The sequence below is a fragment of the Thermobia domestica genome, chromosome 17 (assembly GCF_964235325.1).
Source record: "Thermobia domestica chromosome 17, izTheDome1.hap1.1, whole genome shotgun sequence".
NCBI classification, from domain to species: domain Eukaryota; kingdom Metazoa; phylum Arthropoda; class Insecta; order Zygentoma; family Lepismatidae; genus Thermobia; species Thermobia domestica.
In genome coordinates, this window is record NC_137470.1 from 151,762,880 (window position 1) to 151,786,487 (window position 23,608).

The 23,608-nt window shown below is 33.7% G+C and overlaps 1 protein-coding gene across 1 annotated transcript; it reads right to left on the reverse strand.

Moving 5' to 3' along the window:
- Nucleotides 1-14,043: 14,043 nt before the first annotated feature.
- On the reverse strand, nucleotides 14,044-23,561 carry LOC145674419 (uncharacterized). Its single transcript, XM_081744452.1, has 6 exons — nucleotides 23,357-23,561; nucleotides 21,782-22,210; nucleotides 20,240-20,472; nucleotides 19,364-19,538; nucleotides 17,115-17,211; nucleotides 14,044-14,275 (listed from the first exon to the last, which is right to left on the reverse strand). Exons 1-4 carry the CDS (start codon nucleotides 23,559-23,561, stop codon nucleotides 19,431-19,433), a joined length of 975 nt encoding a protein of 324 aa, XP_081600578.1. The 3' UTR covers nucleotides 14,044-14,275; nucleotides 17,115-17,211; nucleotides 19,364-19,430.
- Between the last annotated feature and the right edge of the window lie 47 nt (nucleotides 23,562-23,608).

Genomic DNA, 23,608 nt, shown 5'->3' on the forward strand with positions numbered 1-23,608 from the left:
TAATGTCACGTTTCTGCTTGTAATGGTATGACCCGAGCGATAATAACTTTCTAATTTTTAATTTTCTACGAGATTATTATTATTATTATTATTATTATTATTATTATTATTATTTCTATTATTATTGCTGAAGATTTGATAGTTCAAGTATTGAAACATCCGAGTATTCAAATATATGAATATAATAAAATAAACGCGTGTAGTCGCCGATTAATCGCCATCAATATTCCTAAAGTAAAAAAAATGCCCGATATGGATTCGATCCAAGAACCTCCAGATTATTGGCTAAGCGCCTTGACCACTGAACCACGATCACTACGCTGTAAATGGTTCATCTTTTGTCTGGTTACAATAAGTTTCTTTGCCTCCACTTGCAAAGTTGTATGTTATTTTTCTTCCTTTCAAAACGTCTTTCGTATTTCTTTTATGACGATATAAATGAATAATCTTCGCAAAGTTTATATTAATAATATGAGTTGTTCTTAAACCTTTGGTTCACAAGTTTGTTTCTTCACCAGACGGAACTACAGATATGACAGGTTTAATTCTCATACTCTGCATTTGTTGCAAAGCAGTCGCCTTTACCTGGTCAAAGCCTTACGTCCGCCAGGATACAATAAACTTCCTCAGTATATTCGAAGGACAGAACAAAAAGAGTTCAAGAGGTTAATGAAAGCAAGAGGTTCAAGAGGTGTTGCAGCAAAGCTTTTATTCTGTAAATGCATTTTTAGATTTGTGAATTAATTTTCTATTGATAGTTTAGGAAATATATATTATTTTGTACTGCTTTTATATCGTAGATGTAGCATAGTAGTTTAATTCAAGCGGTATGTATTTGTCATTACTACGTATTTTATATTTTTGTACCTTTGACGAGTCTTATTCATACGCACGTAATAGTGCAATATGTATGACTAAAAAGACGAAATAAATGAATGAATGAATTATAATCTAAACCACTTTCGCTTTGAACCGAAAGTTTGCGGAAAAGATTGAACCTATTCCCGGTAAGCTGAAACAATTGCAAAAAATCGCATATCGATGTCTCTCACCGTTTTTGCTCTTTGCAAATTAGTATTGAAACCGGACGTAATAGTAAGTTTCAACTTATAGTTTTGGTAGTGTTGTGATGATACATTGTCTTGAGGCCCTGACTCAATTTCAGAAAACCGTATTTCATTACCTACTATATTTATTTCTTGCGATGAATGTTGAAACCGGAAATGGTTAATTAGAACTACTTCCAGTTTGAATAGACGGTTAATGAAGGAGACACTATTCGTGGGAAGCTAAATCGATTGTATAAAACAGCATCTCCATATTCCTTACCAGTTTTCCTCTATTGAAATCCGTATTGAAATCGGAAGTCATAGTAAATTTGAACTATTTCTTGTTTTTGTAGAGTATTGTGGATAGTCATGGTATATTGAGATGCAGAATCGTTGGCATAAACAGCTTCTCGCTGTCTTTTACAGCTTTCGATCTATGATTACTGTTGAAACCAGAAATGGCTATTATGAACCACTTTCGTTTCGAATAGAACTTCAATGGACGAGATAGAATCTATTCTTGGAACGATGAAGTAATTGCAGAAAACTGCTTCTTGATATATTCTACCAATTTTTCTTTGATACTTGTCGATAGACGGACGAACAAAGGCATTCTATAAGACTTTTAACACTTATGCATAGCATAGGTTGGAAGACTAATAATATAGCAATAAAGGTTAAACAACAAAAATTTTTATTTATTTATTTATTTATTTCATTTTCTGCCGTAAGAACTTAGCGTTCATGGCTTCGTCAAGAGATACAGTTACTATTACAATTAATAATAATAATAATTACAAGAGAAACGCTACAATTAATAATACAGTTATTTAAAAAAAATATATAATAATACAAAATATATACGTAACAATAAAACTAAAAGTGTATTTTTAGAGAAAATATAAATTGTACCTTATTTTTTATATTTCAAAATTCAAATAAATTGTAATATTTATATTACAAAGAAAGATCACACTGAAGATATTCATCTAAACCATAGAAAAGATGTTTAATTAACAGTAACTTGAGGTGTCTTTTAAACTGCAAGCTTGGCATTCGTTTGATACGATCTGGTAATTTATTATAAAGTTTTATTCCTATGTGGTGTAACGAATTTTGAGTTCTTGTTAGACGGAAATTTTGTATATGAAAGTGATTGGTTGTTCTTGTGTTGTATTGGTGTAGGTCCGAATTGAGTTGAAAGTTTCTTTTATTCATATGTATGAATGATGTTGTTTCGAGAATGTATATACACGGCAATGGTAATACTTTAAGTTTCTGAAACAGTGGTCTACTTGGTGTATGAAACTGAACTGATAACATTATTCGTAACATTTTCTTCTGCATTGTAAATACTTTCTTTGCATAACAGGTATTACCCCAGAAAATGATTCCATACGATAGAATTGACTGGATCAATCCGAAATAAATTGTTTTCAATGTTTCTGTAGTTAGAATCTTACTAACTTTACGTATAAGATATATTTTCGCGCTTAGTTTTCTCAACAAATCATTCACGTGATCATCCCATGTTAACTTAGAGTCTAATTTTAACCCTAAAAATTTACAAGTGTCAGATATCCGCATGAGTTCCCCGTCTATACATATTTGATGTATATTTAGAGAGTTCAGTTTTCCTTCATTGAAACTCATTATAGTTGTTTTCGCTGTACTTAAGTTAAGTTGGTTTGCTTTTATCCATTCTGCAATTTTATCTGTCGTGTTCTTAAATATGAATTCCTCGGAGCAAATGTTATTTGGAATTTCAACTAAAATGTTTGTATCATCCGCAAAAAGTACGCTTTTGTTTGGAACTATATAATCGGGAAGATCGTTAATGTATATAAGGAAAAGTATAGGACCTAATATTGATCCTTGTGGAACTCCGTGCCTAATGTGTCTTACCTCTGACTTGGTTGGACCTATTTCTACATATTGCATGCGGTTAGTCAAATAGGATTGGAACCATAAATTAGCATGACCTCTAATGCCAGAACTATGCAATTTATTCAATAAAATTTTGTGATTAACAAGGTCAAAGGCTTTTGTGAGATCCAGAAAAATTATATATATCTTATTTCTTCTCTCTCTCGCTTTATATATATCACTTAGAAAAGCAACTACAGCATTGTTAATTGATTTGCACTTCCTAAACCCGAATTGGCTCTTCGTGAAGATATTATTCTTTTCCGAAAAGGGCACCAATCTGTTATACATATCTTTTTATAAAATTTTAGAGAAAACAGATAAAATAGAGATAGGACGATAATTTCCTGGCTCAGTAGTTGATCCTTTTTTTTTTTTTTTTTTTTTGTATAGGTCTTATTTTTGCAAGTTTAAGATCTTCTGGAAATGTTCCCGTTTCAAGGGAGGAATTGCATATATCAGTCAACGGCATAAGAAAATATTCGGCACACATTTTAAGCAAATAACAAGGAATGTCGTCGGGGCCAGATCTTTTCGTCTTCATTTTTTTAATAATCGATCTTATTTCTAACTCTGTGGTAGGTATTAAGTATATAGAAACAGAATTACTAGATAATTTTATGTTGTTTGTCTTTTCAGTCTCAGAATTTGAGTATGTTTTCGCAACGTTGGCAAAAAAATCATTAAGTAGGTTTGCAATATGGTGTTTATTGGTTATTTCTTGGCCATTGTGTATTATTTTTTAATTCCTATTTTTTGCGGTTTTGATGCGGTTGATTGTTCGTTTACTACTTGCCATAGTGTTTTGTTCTTGTTATCAGATTTAGATATCCTATTTGACGTGTGCATTTTCTTTGCTTCTTTTATTACTCCTTTAAGAATACTTCTATATTTATTAAAATATTCTTTTAGTTTCCTATTATTCGTCCTTTTCACAATTGTGTGTAGTTGTTTCTTTCTCATGCAGGAATTAATTATGCCTCGTGTTATCCAGTTGCATCTAGTTTTTTGAGAATATACCTTTATCTTCTTAAGTGGAAAGGCTATTTCGAAATAGTGCCTAACGGTATTAATGAACTGTCTGTATTTATTGTTTACGTCATTTTCTAGTAATGTGTCCGTCCAGTCTTCCTTGCTAAGAAGATATTGAAAGTACTTAACGTTCGTTTCATGAAAGTTTCTTGCCCACTTACATTCTTTCCTATCAATTTTCCGATATTGAGGTTGAAGTGTTATGTTTATTTGAACTGCATTATAGTCGGAGAGTGATGTGTTAAGATTATATGCTTTAAAGAATGTAGTTTCATTATCTATTATAATTTGATCTATACAAGATTCTGCGTTTTCTGTAATGCGGGTTGGGGTGATTATAGTCTGTTGTAGGCCGAAGGATTGCAAAATGTTTGATAATAATGTTAGGTGATTTGATGGTGTCAGGAAATCAATGTTTAGGTCGCCACATAATACGATTGGTTTACTTTCTTTCTTAACTAGAGTTAACAGTTGTTCTAATTTTTCAATAAAACGGGGAAAGGAGCTGTCAGGTGTTCTATACATGACTATTATAATGAACCTATGTCCTGATTTTTCGATTTCTATTACCGCATGCTCAAATGTCTGTTCCTCATTTAGATACATGCTGTTGGTTTTTACTTTACACTTTAATATTTTTCTCGCAAACATTAAAGCACCACCACATCTACTGAAGGTCCGGCAAAATCCACCAACACATATATAATTTGGTAGGACTGTATACTCTATTTCACCTTCCCTCAACCAGTGTTCGGTAATACAAATTACATCTGGGTTCATCAGCTCTCTGTCGTTTCTAATTAGTATATCTAGTTCATCTATTTTATTTCTAATGGATTGTATATTCTGATGCAATACCTTTAGTTCAACTGTATTACATTGGTTTGATTGATAACATACTGACCCAGAAGAGGTATCTATGTCGATGAGTGGATTATTTGTAATCTCTTTGATAATTAGATTTTCATCTAACTTAGATGCATGTTCCCCATTAACTACTTTAGAAGTGATATAGTCTCGTCGCATAAAAAATCATTATTCCTGAGTTTTTCGGGTAATCGCCTTTGTCGATTGGTCACACGCATACTACTACTCGGGGCGCCTACCGTTGAATGTGTATGTTTCTTTTGTGGTGTCATACATTGAGAAATTGGGGGAAGAACTTCTGCGTTTCTTTTGTTGTTTTCCGAAACGTTTTCATTGCCTTCTGCGTTACCATTAAAGAAAGCAGCCATGGATTGCGATGCAGATGTATCTGTACTCCTCTTTTTAAAGTTACATGCTTGGTTGGTTACTGTCTTCCCACTATTAAGATTTACTAGTGTTACTGATGTACGCCCCAAATTGTGTAGCATCTTTTTCGCTACTAATAACATTTGGCTATACTCACTGTGCATTTCAAGCAATCCATTCCCCATAGCTAAACTAAAACTTACGTTGGAGAACTGAAATGTGTTCAAAGCTCTAGAGGCATCTTTTACAACTGTGCATTTAGACGTTACATTTGTATTATTAGTAACCTGTTTGCAGGCTAAAGATTGTGTTTGCCCATTTCTGTACTGTACTATACTATATGATTTTGCACTGGACTTATTACTTATTAATTGATTTACCTTGTCTACAATGAAAAGCTTACCTCTGCGGTTTAAATGTAGACCATGCTGAGTATGGTGCGTTCGGTCGAGAGACTCAAGATCGACAATATGTACATTAGTATACTTGTTACATAATTTTCTGATTTCCTGATTGGTTTTCCTAACTTCTAAATTGACACAAGATTTATCAATTAAGTCGTACCGGTGAGGGACTGTACAAACCAGAACATTGGTATTACTTAATTCACCTAACACACTTTCATAAGCAGCTATTACACTATTTGCTTCGTTTTTAGATACATCATTAGTTCCAGTGATTATTAACACATAATCCTCTTTTGTGAGTTTTTTGGTTTCTTGTACGCAGTCCTTCAACACTTGCTCAGATAGAGCTCCTGGCTTAACAAAGTTAACTGTTCTTACCTTATTTAGTTTGTTGTTCATAAGTGTACCTAACCCACGACCTTGGCTATCTGATAATATAACTAGTTTTTTCAGGTCACTTTCCTGTCTATTACTCCCTTCAGCATTCTTATTTCTTCTGTTGTTTTGTCGACTCACGTCTAATTTTGTTTTCAGTTTGTTATGGGTTTCACCATCTTGAAAGAATTTCGGAATACTTTCCCTGTCCTGCGACGTACTGCTTTTAAAATGTTTCTTGACCATTTCATCTTCAAGCACTACAAATCTATTCTGACAATGAGTTCTAATGCCTTCTGGTGAACCTACCTGTTGATATTGTGTGCTATTTGCATTACGCATACAAATTTGTGACTTCAGATTATATCGCGGTTTACTTTTATTTGTTTCGACCTTTCCTTTGTCCTCCAATAACTGCGTTTTGTATTTACTGTGGGATTTTACATTTACATTGTTTTTCTGCTGCCGAACATTACCAACAAGTTTTGCTGAGTTTTTAGCTATTGGTTGGTTGACACTATTATGCACTGAATGAGGGGCATTGTTTCTTTTCACCTGTTGAAGGGTGTTGCTTCCTTGCGAATTTTGGTGTACATTAATATTGCGTTTTACAATTTACTCCAGGATGTACTTGTATTTTCGTTTTGAGAGATTTGTCCATTATTTTGCAGAATGTCTTTAGATAATATGTCTATTATTAACTGTTTCGATAGAATTTCTTCTAGTTTTGCATTCAGTTCTGTTTGCAGTTTTTCACAATTAATACAAAATGAACCCTCCATTGTATAACATAAACAAAATTCTAACACACACACACACAAAAACTATAATTTTCGATATCAATACGATTTTTCTGAAACCATAATTTGAGCGTAAACCGTAAAGTTAAAACAGGGTGAGCTGGCAACGCTGACTTTCAAAGAGTTTGCAGCTATGAGATTGCAAATGGCCGCCAATTTATTGTAATATATTTTTAAAAAATTCTGAGAATCCACTACGAACTAATAAAATGAAATCTACAATAACATATCTATCGAAAGTAAAACAATACAGTTATGAATATTGTAGCAACAAATATAAATGGTCAAATACATTTACAAGGTACCAAGTTGCTGTACATTGATGCAAGTCGTAGTATCAGCTCTGAGCGCTCTGCTGTTGAGCTACAATGCCCATCAGCATAACAAAATTTGTAATCCATATATCAATACGGAAGCAATAAAGAAACATTGTGTACAATAGATTTTAACTGAAGCTTCGTAAAGTTTGTACTGATAAATAAGCATCTTTCTTTGTCATTTCAAAAGTTCTTGCCTCAAAATCGATGACAATAACAAAGCACAGCAAAAAAATCCTAGGAGATGGTGCATGTTCTATTAATAGCATCATTTAAAAGGACTTCCAACTGACTTTGTGTTCTTCGAGAAGCAGTGGCGACAATCTCTCAACTTGCGCAAACCAGCACTCACCCTAACTTGCACAAAGGCTGAATCCAAACTCTGTGTTCCGTCACCATAACCTCCGGAGGAACTACAGCAGCTTTCGCATGATGAGCGATTCAATATTCCATTGAACACGATGCAGAACTTTGTATGCTTCAATTTCTAGTTGGTTCTAGATTGTTTTGGATGCCAAAGGTAGTATTAGGCATAACAACATTCTATGTTTTACTAGATGTCCATGTAACATACATGAGTTGGACAAGTGTTCATTGACATACGTGCTGCGCTCTACAAGCACAACGCTGTGATACACTCAATTTGGTTATCTATCTAAAAAAAGGAAATATGTTTGGCTGACCAAGAAGCGCACTAGGTAGTGTAGTAGTTAACGCACCGTTATAGTGAGGAGGAGTCCAGGTTTTAATTCTCAGTCCAGTCATACATCTTCCATTCTTTAAATTTCAGTGGCATATGTTATCTAAACAAATCAGCATTTGCCATGGAACGTAAACGACAATATTTTCTTATAAATTTAAGACTAAAATAAAAAAAAGGTCTCTTAAATTTCTACCAAACAAGTTCCAAAGAAACTGCATATTTTAAAAGCAATGAATATATATATATATATATATATATATATATATATATATATATATATATATATATATATAAGGAGAGACGATAAATACAGTAGAGCATCGATTATCCGAATATCGATCATCCGAAACATCGGTTAACGGAAAGCGTTCCAGTCTTTCAACTTTATTGGAATATTTTTTTGTTACTCGAATTTTAACAGCCTTTTTCCAGTCGCCAAATTCACTGCCCTGAAACGGCTATGAAGTGGTTAGAAACAACAAGAAGAATATGATGTTGTGTAATTCCTGTCTTTAAAACACGTACGAGATTTAGCGGGGAAAATATAAATAGACGAGTCAGCTCTAAAGCAAAATGAAAGTTTGAACTGTAGGTCTACTTTAATAAAATACTTTTTGTAAAGTTGTGTTTCATTTCACTTGTGTTTCTTTGTTTCTTCTTTCTCCTGTGACACTGACAGACGTTTTTTCGTAAATGATTCGTTATCCGAACACCACTAGTCTCCAATTGTTTTTGATAATCGATGCTTTATATATATAATTAAACAAAAAACAGCGGTCTATCACATTATCCTCACCCAGTATTAATAATAGCAAACATATAATTTGGAAATACATCAAACATCAATAATAACGAAATTGACTCTCAAATAATATGTCAAGAAATATTACATAACGAAAAATAAATATCAGAAATAAAATAAAATATGGTTTTAAATACTACAGCAGCAAATATAAATGGACCTATACATTAACAAATACCAAGTCACTGTACATATATATACACTAACATGGGGAAGAAATATAAATACTAATCCTATATACTGCAAGGGGTTCTTCACACGTATTGTAGACTCTAAAGGGCCCGCAATGTGAAAAACGTTAGGAAAAGCTGGTTTAAACAGACCGTCAGGGCATCGGACAGTGATTTTGGAGAAGATGTGCGAATTAGATTCGACGATAAAATCACTGTGATTCCTACCTACAACAGAGAATAAGTTGTTTTTCCATCTAACATTGTAGCAAAGAATTTGAATATATGAATTTGTACCAGTAGGGCCTAGCTTGGCATTTATTTTCTGTCCTTAACGTACTGTGTTACATTATTATAACAATACCATTTTGCAAAGAGTTAACGTAAATGTACTTGTAAAAATGGTACAGGTAATTTTGCAAACCAATGTAAGGCACTTACTGATCCGATACATACATAAAGTTCATACAATTATGTAGAACATGTTTTAGTGTCTTAAAGAAATCTCAAGAGCTTATGCGTGTATTGACATTCGTTAAAATTTCCCTTGCATTCTTTCAAAAACTACGTTGTTTATAAAAGCATATGAAAAAAAAAATACTGCTTCTGTAGGCCTTCAGGAAGACAAGCTTACCACTGTAGTTAGTTTTGATTGGTTCAACAATTTATTGTGTATAACTAAAAGGTTGTGCAAAAAAAAGTTTTTTTTAAAATTGAAAACAGTGTAGGAATATATTACTATGAAAGAAACATAGGCATGTTGCATATCAATCTTCTCAGGAAAGTGTAATCTTGCAAGTGATTCTTTCAAAATAGCTCCGCTCTTGGGGGTACTTGGAAACAGCACATTCTGGCTGCTGGGAGGCTCCAGTCTCAGTAAAATTGTGTTATAACTGAAGGAAAAGGTAACATAGTCTAAGCTCTAGAGACATCACAAGAAGAAGAAAAATTAATTGCAACAAATAACAAGGGGTAAGTAAGAAAAAAAAAACAACTTTCCAAGTACCAAATTTACGGTACCTTAGTAAACAGTAAAGTGTAGGAGAATTAGGACTGTTACTTTTTTCCTTAGAAAAGTTTCACAAAAAGGCAGTAACCTTCACATATAAAGTTACCGCCAGTATAGTAGCTTTCAGCAGTCACTGAAAAAGGTGACAGCGCACTGTGAAACCGCTTAATTGCAGCTTAACTACTTCATGAAACAAGATAAGATTAATCGTATTTGGATTAAAGAGCATATGAACAAAATGACAAAGCTTATCTTTGTACCCATGATACTTTTAATCTTTTTAACACTCATGACGCAAACGGTGCGTCATGGAGTAATACAGTCGATTGCCAGTGTTCATTACCTATTTACTTCACTCAAACTCGTTTTTTCTACTCTACTGTCTAAAGGAATGTTGTACAAAAAAAATGCAGTTTTGACACGTGTTCACGTCTCTGGGGTATGATGTCATACTTAAAAGCCAGATGTTAAATGGCCAGGTTATTTACACATACCAAAGCTTTGTTGTTAAAATTTCCTTCGTAGACAGAGAAAAGAAAAGGTGTTGGTTGTTGCCGGTGGTTGAATTTTATTATTCCTTGCGTTCATAGATTCATAGTACTATGCGTTTTAGCCCTCCTTTCCCCCTCTACCTTTTAGGCTACACGGATGTTGGAAAGAAACAAGCAATTGTGATAAGAAACAATTAATTGGTCTAAAGGATATTGCTCTGTTCAGAAATTTTTATTTCAGATCCCATCTGTTTCCCATTTCTCTCTTGGATTTTGTACACTTCAACAGGACTGGGAAATATTTTTTTCCTTCTTAACTAGAAACAATATTGGACTGGTGCTAAGTGAGAATATCTAGAATACTTCCGCGTATTTTTATATTATATTATAAGCATGTACATTCACCCGCGTACGTTCTATGAGGCCCATTTTTTATTTCCCCTTCCACGTACGTTAAGGGGTCTTGGGGATTATACCATCTGAAACCTGATTTTATTCTGAAGAAAATGGCGTGTGAAAAAAGAGTTGTGATGAATAGCATTGAAACAGTAGCTACTTTAATGAAAGCTTACAATTTCCTTTAAAAACCCCAAAATTTTAAAAGACAAGTTTTGATATTGCTTGTACGCATAGTACCGGGTGTATCAAAAGTCTGGGGCCACACGTCAACTGCATTATGGGTAAAGACACGAAACAATGGGGAAAGAAAAAAGCTGTTGGAAATAGATAGTTTTCAATCTAGACCCAACCGTTTAGGCTCCTTTAGTTCCATAAAAAGTAATGTGCCTAGTTCACCAAGCTGTTTGAACGGTCGTAAGGGCAAGCAAAATTAACACGGGGAACAGGCACATTGCTATGTGAGAGAAACATATACCACCTCCAATCCGTTTCCCGGCAGTGTTGTATTGTTGCTATAGTATTTCCAGTAACTTTCCTCCCTCAATTTCTTTTTCTATCTTTATCATAACGAAGTTGGCCCATGCACTGGACTTTTGATACAGACAGTGTCTAATTTATATATATATATATATATATATATATATATATATATATATATATATATATATACAGGGTGAGTCATAAGTCCTTGGACACCTGCATAAGTTTGAAAATCGACGGGAAAAGTAAAAAGTGATGATGGGAACAGAGGTTTGATGAGCGGCCGCAACTTTTAGAGTGTATGTCATTCATGGCCGCCATCTTGAAATACGCCATTTTGGATTCAAGTCAAGAAAAAAAACAAATTACACCACTAAATTTCTGAGCTCAAGCTAGTGTTATTTGATGTGTCATACACCCCCTTCCTATTTTTTAAAAAATGGACCTGAATCCAAAATAGCGAATTTCAAGATGGCGGCCATGAATGACATACACTCCAAAAGTTGTGGCCGCCCATCAAACCTCTGTTCCCATCATCACTTTTTACTTTTCCAATCGATTTTCAAACTTATGCAGGTGTTCAAGGACTTTTGACTCACCCTATATATATATATATATATACCCAGACAGCAATTTAAACTTGCTGCAAGTTTGCCCAAACTTGCTGTTACAGGTTAATTTAGCTTGCCGCAAGCTATATTATGCAAGCCAATTAGCTTGCTACAAGCTTGTAGCAAGCTAGTTAGTTACATCAGGGCAAGGCTTGCTGCAAGCTTGCCTTCAGAACTGAAACACAAGTCAAATTATTTCAAACGCAAGCCAATATAAGCGAAACTCATTAATGGCAAGCCTGATTAAGCTAAATGCAAGCGAAAGACACGCCAAACAAGCGATATGCAAGCTTGTGCAAGCGAATTTAGGCTTGCCTTTGACTAAGATAGGCTTGTCTTTAGCTAACGTAAGCTTGCCTTTGGCTAATGTAGACTTGTCTTTAGCTAACGTAAACTTGCCTTTGGCTAACGTAGGCTTGTCTTTGGCTAAGGTCAGCTTGCCGTTGGCTAATGTAGGCTTGTCTTTGGCTAAGGTAAGCTTGCCGTTGGCTAATGTAGGTTTGTCTTTGGCTAAGCTAAGCTTGCCGTTGGTTTAACTATAGTTGTAATAGGCTTGCTTTTGGTTGGGTTAGAACTGCCTTTCGCTTCGTTTAGCTTGCCTTTGGTTTAGTTAGGGTTGTCTTTGGCTACATTTCGCGTACTTTTGGCCAGGGGCGTACGCAGGTGTGAATCCTAGGGGTTCTGATCCCCCCAAATCACTTTTCTATAAATTTAGCATAAATTTAGGTGTAATTTTACTAACCCTAATATAATTGGACTTCATGTTGAACTTGATTCTCCCCGAAAAGATTTGAACCCTCTTCAAAATAAATTCCTGCGTACGCCCCTGCCTTTCGCTAATTTCCACATTTACTTCTATAGTTGTCCATTATTGCAGACCTTTTAACCTTTCGAAAAGTGTCATTGTGCACCATCAGAACAAATGAAAACTGATGGACTAGAACCTTATCATCCATGGTAATTCTACTATATAAGTTGTTATACAAGGGTTATCTGACAAGTAGTAAGCTTACCAATAAAAGTACGAGTTGTTTGAAGTATAAGCAACATACGACCTTCTTGTTTCTTATTATAGTCCACATAATTATGAAACAAATATATATCTTCAGATACAACAGTCGTAACTAATTGACCTGAAATAAAATACTCTTATAACGATCCCTTACCTGATATTGTTCCAGAAGAGGCTATCTGGAAAACGGACACCCGAAAGTATTGTGAAAATACATGTGAAGAAACCATCCTAATACGCAACGTAACACGATGGGTCTTTGTTGTACAAGACGCCAAAATGAAATTGAAATGTTATTTGTGGTTTAACTTGTGCTCCACAAAGCCCATTTGGCGCGAGGTAGAACGAACCAGAGATCCCACACATCAGAGGGAGCACTACCAGTGAACTACTACGAACGCTCGAAGATCGTCTGAAATGGTTATATAAAACCGAAGAAGATAATTCAGAACTATTTGAACATGAATAATGATGTCGGAGCATTTTTAATAGGACTGATTCCGATCAAGATGATTTTGGTTCACCTATGTTACCGTCATTTTACATTTACCTTTATTTAAAACTGAACTAAAATGATGCAGTGAATTTCTGTTGTAGAGTTGTGTGAGAGACCAAGATAAAAAACCGAAAGTGGAACAATAAAGGCAGAGAAACGATGAGAAACACACATCATACTCCTGTGAGATCTTCAGACCCAAACTCACTGCCTCTCAGCTCATCCTCGTGAATTTACCACTATCCGTATTGGCCAGGGTATAAGCTGCACATTTTATCCAAATGCCAGTTAAGAAAGTTTGGATGCGTGTTATATTGCAACCGTACAATTATAAAATTTCGTCATATCGTATGCTGTTAAAAAAAGGTCGATTTTCTATTTTGAAATAATAATAATGAACAATAGAACTGTTGAAACTAGCCGCATTATAAATACCGCAATATTATCCAACAACAGCACTGTCAAAACAGTCGGCATTATTGATAATATTCTGATTCTACCATTGCATTTAATTTATTTTTTTCATTTGGTTTATATACAGATTTTTTTCCTTTTTCCATTTCAAATTTTAAGATGTAGCTTATATTCGGGCCAATATGGTATATCTACCGATAGTGCATGATATTTACCTCTACGCTATTCGAACAATTTCCTATAACTTTCATCCACTGATAGCAGAATCTATTGACTATGCTAAGTAACACTGAGAAGGAAATAAAAAGAGAAATTGGTTAGCTTTGAATAAATCAATTTTATTTGGTAAAAATCTTCTATGTATAATCTTCATAATCTTTGGTAAAATCTTCAAAGGTTTACATTGTAATGTCAAATTTTAAAAAATCGTAATAGTTTTCTTTTAACATAGATCATGTACAAATCAATAAAATACAGTTAAAAAAAAAGAACATCCTGCTGCTTCAATCACCATTTTCTCGGTCCATCGGGGCGGTTTTCTTGAACTCCCTGGAAAATAGAGATGCGAATTTAATGCATTAACTGAGAAGTGTACTTTTCTCGCTTCAAGATTTACATCCTAAAAGCATTAGTAAAGATATTTATATTTAATTTCCAAAATCAGGCTTTCTCGCAATAGAAGACCTACTAGGTCGTATCTACCGTAACAGATGACTTACCCTATATTTACCGTTGTTTATGAATAATGTGATTCGTGTACAGATGCAATTTAAGCTAAGCTGGAAACAAAGCAAGTCCTAAATAAAGTAAGTAAATAGAGTGTGAGCAACGGAAGTAAATTCAAACTTTATGGTTTACTAGCGTACAGATTGTTGCCAAATTAGTCACTATTCAATATAATGGTTTAGACGAAATTTTTGATGCTTGCAAAAGTCTGTAATCCCAAAATTTCTTATTAATTTTAGTAAAAGAAAAAATGGAATTGCAATGCCGATGAATCGTCACGATATTTGCCTCATGCAAGTTAACAAAAGATCCAATAATTTTCTCTATATCAGCTATTTAAATTTTTAATCTGTAACTACAAAAAAGGAAAGAAAAAATTAAAGGAAATATTCAATATTACGTCCCAAGGTTATGTCCTGTAGGTTAGAGACGTTGGTAATAATGATTGAAATGGTGAAATGAAAGTGAGAGGAAACGGAGGAAACACGAGAAAACCCAGGCACACAGTGTTTGTCCACCCCGAAGCCTATTTAGCGGGAGCTGAAATCTAACCAGGGATCCACATACCGGAGGTAAGCACATTGGAAAATTCCCAAAAAGAGCGGGGTAGGAAGAGAAAAAACTTACGTGTAACTAAGGACAAATTCAATCACATTATCTGTTCTTTGAATCTCGACAGCTGAATTACTTTATTACTCATCTAACTTACAAGGAAAGGACTAAGTCATGATCGCCAAATGGATGTCTACGTATGTTTCTCAACAGGTACTAAAATTAGAAGCTCAAAAAATCAAACCCCAGGTGCAAATGTGCAGTAATATGTTTTTAATGCGTAGATTTGTATTGATTTTGTATTGTATGCGATTAAGTCATTTCATGTCACAGCAACATGTTAAAAAATTGAACTGCCTGGAACTTTGTACTTAAAAATACTTGTTTCTACATAGATTCTACTAAGATTTCTAAAACTATTTTATTTATGGTTACGTTTTGTTTTTCGGGTTTTCGGCCAATTTAACTTTTTTTCTTTCTCTCTGGAGAGAGCGGTACACGTGTAAACAAAAAATAATATATCCTGTCAAACAAGAGTTGTAAAATAAAAGTTTTGATACATCATTTTAAAGCTTTGAAACTAAGAAATCTGATTCTGTATTGAATATGAATCAGTTTGCAGTACCTAGTTTCTGATTGGTCAAAAACCGTAATAATACCCTTCGTGAATTCCCGCACAACAGATATGTTGTTTTCTTTGAAAATTAAGGAAATCTTCCAAATATAACCATATAAAAACCGCTTTAGAAATATTAATAGAATCTAGAAACAGTGTGTGTACAAAGTTTCAGGCAATTCAATTTTTCGGCATGTTGCTGTGACATGGAATGACTCTTTAACACAATACCAAATCAAAACAGATTTGCGCGTTAAAAATATATTAGGGTACCCTTGCATCTGAGGTTTCATTGTTGAGCTTCTAAATTTAATTTCTTTCGAAATACACATGCAGATATCCATTTGGCGATCATGACAAAGTCCTTTCCTTGCTAGACTACTACCTTACAGGAAAAAATAAATCAATACTTCAGAAGCAAAAATGTATTTCACTTAAGTATTGTAAGACGTTGTTCGAAAAAAAATCCTTATGTAGTGATAACAATGGTTTTAGTTTCATATACAATTATTACCAGTACAATCCATCACTTTTAAAGAGAAATTAATATGGATAGAATTAAAACTGATTTTAAATGCCACTCATAGATTTGGAACTACTTTTTTTATAAGACTATTTACAAGAGCAACCACTTTTAATAATAATGTTGTTACTGTTTGTGCAATATATCATTACCTTCATTATACATTACCTTGACATACATAATGATATATTGTCGAAACGGAACAACACTACTATTCAAAGTAGTTATTTTGGTAAAATTTTGTTTTATTAGAAATGTATTATTGTCGAGAAGGAAGCTTAGCTCAAACGATTTTGATCTTATTAAACCTCTAATATCTTATTATCAAAGATAACAATCCAGTTATAAGATGATTCTATCTAACACTTAATATACAATTATAATGTATTTGCAATAACATTGACTTTGAATTACTAAATTCTTGAACCTGCATGATCCATCCTGGTGAAAAAAAAAAAAAAAAACTTTTTCATTGATCATCAATCTATACTACCTAACACGTAAAATTACAAAGTTACAATTCATGATACAATAAGACACCTATGTGACATGATTTTATCTCTTCACCAGTAGGGCTCTGTGTTACTTATGAGCATCTAATTAATCGTAAGCAGACAACACACAAGACAGTTTATAGTGGTATTGTCTAATGCTCTACAGCTTAGACTTTAAAACCCTAAATCTGGGTTGGTGAAGTGACAAGGAAGCAATAATAGAATCTTGTAAAAGCTAAAATAATCTTTCGTCCTTTTAATTATTTTCGAAAACAAAGGTTGGCCCCAATTCTCTCAGTGCTTAAATTCACAATACCATTTAATCAATCACACGCAGGAAAATGTATAAAACTTCCAGAAAGAACATATTTTAATTTTAAGCAAGATTCCCAAACATTCTGCAGGTGTGGTACTAAAAAGAAATTGCTTTTTTTCTTTCTGACAAACTAAATTTCCCGAAAAAAGAAAGAAACTTACCTTCTCTGTGACCGATATTTTGCCTGCTGGAGCCAGTGGCAAATTAATTCCTTAATCTTGCTTTCGGTTTCCTCACCATAGATCTTTTTGACTGCAGCTGTAAAATAAACAAATGAATATTTTTTTCAGTAAGATATAACAAAAATGAGGAAACATTTTTAGAGATTATTCATAAAACAACATATTCTACAGTGAATGTGTAAATAAACAACTTTCCACTAGCTGCTAAATCTGAAAAATATTCCAAATAACTCGTATATTTCTCTGCAATAATAACTCTTTTTAATACGTTATTTAAAGCAGCAGCGTTATTTAATACGTTATTGACTATTTCATTAAAAAACTGAGTGACATAACTAATAATAAATGAAGACACAGTTCAAGTGAGAAATACATACAAAAATCATAAAATTTCTACCTTTACTTATCCAATATAGCTATGTTTCTATCGCAAAGTTTCAATCCATAACTTGTACCTTCTTCAGTGCTGAAAAGCAACGTTGTTTTACCTCTTAACATTCTGTGGTTTGGTGAACGAAATTTATAAATGAAATCTTTAAGTTTTACGTCCAACGTTTATGCCGGTTAAGCTAAAGGAGACGGTGGTGAGAAATGAATGAAATCGTGGAATGAAGAAAGTGGGAGAAAACGGAACCACCAGGATCGAACCAGGGACCCCAAGCATCGTAGGTGAACGCTCTATAGCTGAGACATCGCTCCCCCCTGAACGAAATTTAATCCATGTATGAAAAAATAAATAAATAAATGAAATGGATCTTCTGGTTTCATCAAACTACAAAATATAAGAGGTAAACCAACGTTGCTTCTCAGCACTGAAGATAAACAATGCATTAAAACTCCGATGGAAACATTGTTATATTGGATGCACAAAGGTATGAAAATGTTCCCTAATATGAATCTGATCATTTCCTTAAGTTATTGTGAATTAAATGTTTGTTAATCACAAAGATAGCATCATTCTAGATGTGTAACCTAGTGTTTTACACAGCAATATGTGAAAATCGATCATCTACTACCAAGTTTGATACTATAAACCGATGTAATATGTTCTTGCAAAACTTACTACACTGCGTACATTACACTGCGTTCCATTAAAGCAGTGATCTCTCGAGCCATATGGCTTGTCAGTGGATAAGCAAACAGAAAAAAAAAAAAAAAAAAAAAAAAAAACAACCTAACACGGGTACAAGAAGCTAATATCGGTAGACGACAGCAAATAAAAAATTGTATGTGATATGGTTTGGGAGAACCGGAACAGGCAAGAAACTGCAAAAGGTATATGCGAGCTTCAAAGGTATTGGCTACGATCTTAAGCGTTTCTTCACATTTACGGTGCATATACAGCATAATTTTATGATATATTTACTCAGTAATACAAACACTCCAAAAGCATCCAAAGTCCTTTAATTTCAGCGCCTCTTTAATTTTAATATAAAGTTATTCCTAACAATTCAAGTATCTTCAGGTTCTCCTATATTTTGGATTCAACTTACTTGAGTTTATTGATGCATCTTAGAATTCTTTTAGGAAGAGCAATTTTATTTAAAAGTTAGGAAGGTCGACTTAAGTTGTTTTCCTCTATATACTCATAAAAAACATAATCCGAATAAAATTACAATTGCAGGAATCGCATTTCCAAGGTAATTCTAGAGAAATTAAAAATACTACAACAGTACAATATTACAACTGTATGAAATGTATTAATCAGAGAAAGTCTATTTGGGATGGAAACTGCATGTCTTCATTAAGTTTCGTGAATATAATAAACTCTATCTGGTATAGAAACTACACATTTTCATTGTTTTGTGAATATAATAAACTTTACTTAGGATGGAAACTACACGTCTTCATTATGTTTTGTGAATAAACTATTTTTGGATGAAAACTTTACGTCTTTATTATGTTTTGTGAATATAATATAACAAACTACACTAGCACAATAAAAACAATAAATTTGAAGAAAGTAAATTCATAGCATTTGAACGGATAGACGCTAGGCCAAAGAACATGCTCAAGTGGTTATACGTTGTTAGTGCATATACTCCTAGCTCCATTGTTTGTGGTTTTCTGGACATCAAGCCGCTACCCCTTAATTCAGATAGCTATCTAACTACCTCATGATGTTGGGCTAATACCGAAAAATACATTTCACCAGAAATGAGTCCAGAATCGCATACAACAAAGACAAATTACTCGACTACATAAAAGCTCAATGAGAAAATATTTACCATATATTGTCTTGCACAGAATTGTACAAGAGAAGGGCCTTTTAACAGTATTGCTGGAAGATACTCTTCAGGAAAAGGAAAATTGCACCGCAAGAGAGTCAGCAATCAGTCTTCTCAAAATGTTGATTACAAGAGATTTTACATCAAGCCCTCCAATTGTTGCCAACATCTTCACCTGTAAAATTAAAAAAGAACAAAGTTATAACACGCTCAACTGTTTTAAGATTTTATTCTATACTATATATTACGTCGTCAGTGCTCGAAGTAGGGGGCTATGGCATACACCACCTCAGCAAGATAGTGATCAGCGTTCCCCTATTTCTTATTGATTTTTCGCGTCCCGGAACGTTCACTTGCTAGATGTATGAATGGATGATATGCTTAAATGAAAGATATGGGAGAACCCTGAGAAAATCTACGCATACGGTGTTTGCTCGCTACAAAGCCCACTTGGCGCCGGTTGTGCTGTGAAGTAATGAAAACAGTGTTATATTAAATTGACTAAATCCCCCCTTAAACATTTGTTAAAATTCCCCCTCTCTCAAAAAAAAAGATAAAAGTTGTAACTGCTGAACCCAGTTGTAAAAAAAAATGTGAAGAAGAAAATAAGAGAAACTAACGAGACGTAAAGTTCAGAAGTTACCGGAAAACGTCAATGCGAATTCATTTCCACACCATTATCGTAAAAAAAAAAAAAAAAAAAAAAAAAATCATTTACTAAACAATCAATGTTATAGAGTAAGTGTAGTGCTTGAAGATGAGGAACGGAAATTGAAACGACTGCAGCTTAGAAAAGAACATGCATCAAGATAAGAATAATATTGGTATTGCTAATCACGTATTCCATCGTTTCTTAAAATAATTGTGTATACTTACTAATTTTGTCTGGTATGCCCGATTCTCCAGCTTCTTTTCATATGTGTCGAATTCTTCCAATGAAGTTAATGGAAGCACTTGGAATATTTGATCATCTTCTTCAGGAATACAGCTGGAGTTAATTTCTGTTGCTCCTGATATCAGTGAGTTTAACTTAATTTCTACAGCAGATACTCTATTGTATACTTCCGTTACCGCAGAAAGTATGTGATTCATTAATCTTCGATCGGAATCTGAAATAAAGTCAATTATGAAATTAAATAATAAAGCAATCTTAAATTTGACAAGTCAGTAAATCAGCTAAACATGTAATGTGAAAATTATAACAGATACTTCTTGACGTGTAGCAGTCTAAACTGCTGTATCAGTTTTCTGGTAGAACTTATTATTCATGTTGAATCACACTGTATAATGAAATTATATCCTATCTAGGTTACTTTGATCACTGTAAAATGCAAAGTATATATTAAAATGTTCCGAATGACTCCAAATTGTGAAGATTGTAAAGTGTTCTCTGATCAATTTCCTGCTGCGTCACTCAGTTGTAAATGGATGGTTGATAAAACTAAATGCCATTGAAAAATAAATTTCGACGGTCCAATAATATACCGAAGAGAAATACAAAGGGTTGATTTATTTAAATCGAATGACTTTCTGGAAATACTTGATTTAAATCAATTTACTGTCCTCAAAATAAGAAGACAATGCGGCATTTCTAACCATTCTTGAACATTAGTTAATTATGAGTATGAAACTCGTACCTTAATCCGTACTATATGACGATAGAATCTTAAAACAAATTTAAACAATACATCAGAATTTTCAATTAAAATTCATGGACGTCTAAAACTTTTATTTATATGGAATGTATTTTTGGACACAATAGCTACCTGAAAGTTTGCTCAGTTAATATCTCCGTTAACAGATATAGTTTTTTTTTTTAACTGATTCAGATTCTCGAGAAAAAAATATTATCCTTCTCTCAAAGGAAATGGTACAATTTTACTACTGCTTCCGTTTTCAATATAGATCTACATATAGCCATAAGAGATAGGGAGAACAGGTTTTTTGCGTTCAATTAAGCGTTCAAAGAATAGGTACAATCTTCTGCTTAAGACTCTACTCAAACCTGAAGCTGTAGAAAACAATCACACCTGGGATTTACATTGATGACTATAGAGTAAACACTGTAACAGATAGCAAGAAGTTATTTTCTGCAATAAATAAAGAGTCCCTTGAATATATTTCTTCTCTAATCTCTTTATAAAGCCGGAATTGGTACAAACCTACCATTTCCGGTTTCAATATTGAGAAAATATCACACCACAAAAAACAAACTCCTTCACGTTGTGTACACGTAGCAATGTTACTGTTAATCCTAACTTTTCTTCAACGCTTTAGACCGCGAACTTATCAGTTGTTTCTTTTATATATTACTCGCTATAAAGCACAATGGACAATTTTTCTAATTTGCTAAATGGTAGCATTACTATAAAACTAAAATAAAATAAAACCTGACAAAGTTGCAGACTTGATACTCACCAGAAAACCCTGATGTGTAGTTTTTCTTTGACATACCCACTGGAGTGCTTTTAGAGGAGTTCCTACACTCAAAAAATGGATCACTTCCTGATGTTCTATTAGTTGGCAGTGTATTAGACTCTGAAGAACGAAAACTTGAGGGGCTAGAAGAATAACGACTGCCGGTTTGGTAGGGTAACTTTTCAACGGGAATCAAAGGATCAGAGAAAGATGATGTTGAAGGATATGGAGGAATGGTCTGAGTGAAATCCTGTGTTTGCTGTCTCTTGTGCAAATTACGGTCAACGACTTCGGTATCCTCACTGTCCTCAAGTGGAAAAAAGTTACTTTTTCTCTTCCGCGGTCTTGTACGAGTGAGTTCCTCTTCACTATCCAAATTCGATGTTTCCTCTGCCTTTCGTAATTGTAACCTCGCTAAACTGTAAGATTCTACAAATAAATTTTTAAAAAAATGTAACTAATTAAAATCTTAATTATTTAGAAATCATAAATAAAATTTCAGACTCGTGCATATCTTAGTAAGTAACCAAAGAAACAGTTCTTGATGTATATAGTAAAGCAATGTTAGCGCATTTAAAGGGAAACGTAACACATAATGGCGACGAACGTTTAATCTCAAATTCTCATCAAACGAAAGTTTACTGATACTTAATATTTCACAATTTTCAAAAGTATACAAGCAGATTGCATTTTTGCCTTATTCTTGCTTTCCTTTCGCAACTGTTTATTTTAATAATGAAGTCAATCCAAAATGAAAACGAGGCATACCAAAATGTTGAGAAATGGAATGATACCTTTAAGTATTACGTGTCTCAGTTATACCCTTTAGGCCTAAGTAGATAGTGATGATAATGAATGAAATGGAGGAACGAATAAAATGGAAAAATTGAGAACCCGAGAAAAAAAATACGCAAGTGGAGTTTGTCCACTACAAAGCGCACATAGTGCAAACTGGGACCAACATATTTAAAAAAAACAGCGGGGGAGGGGGACCATAATTTATCAGAATTTAAATAAACAGGACTATTGTTTCTTGAATAACTTGTTTGTACTCAACACAATTTTGTTGTCTGTAAGATTTCAACAGTGTTGTGTGTCCAGTATGTTCTAATATGTAATTAGTAATCAGGACGTGACCAGCTATAAGAGAGTACGAGGTAAATGTGGCTCTTAAAACCGATTTTGGTATTTCTATTCTTTTATTTTATTCACAGTTTGCTCTGACGACGAGATACTATCTCCAAATTTTGAAAACGAAGGATCTCTTATTCGTGTTAGCGATCACGTAAATTTATTTTTCCCAGTGTCACTTGAAAAAACTGTTGGGTTTGATGGCTGTGGTAGACTCGTAAACAAACACCATATACGTAAGCTTCCTTGGGATTATCCTGTTTCCTCCCACTTTCTTCATTCCACCCATTTCTTTATTATCATCATCACCGTCTCCCTTAGCATTAGATCATAATCCTGAAAGATTAAATGCAAGAAAGAAAGAAAGAAAAAAAACCGCTGTGATTAGAGACATTAATATTAGATAGAGTTATTAAGATACATTTGAAAGAAAACGTTTCTTACCATATTTCCGAAGAATTACGATTGGGTACGACAGCCAATCATCCCCTGGTTCAACTTCTGCTTTCAGAAGCTTCTCCTTTTGCTCCTCAGTGCTAACATTCGGGTAAAAGCACTCACTCCCTTCTTCGTGAACCCATTTTAGGCTAACTATTGCCCGCGCATCATTTTCTTCTGGGAACTTAACAATTGCAAATCGTGTAGCCATTGTTCCTACAGTTAAATAAATAAATAAATAAAAGGAAAAACATAAAA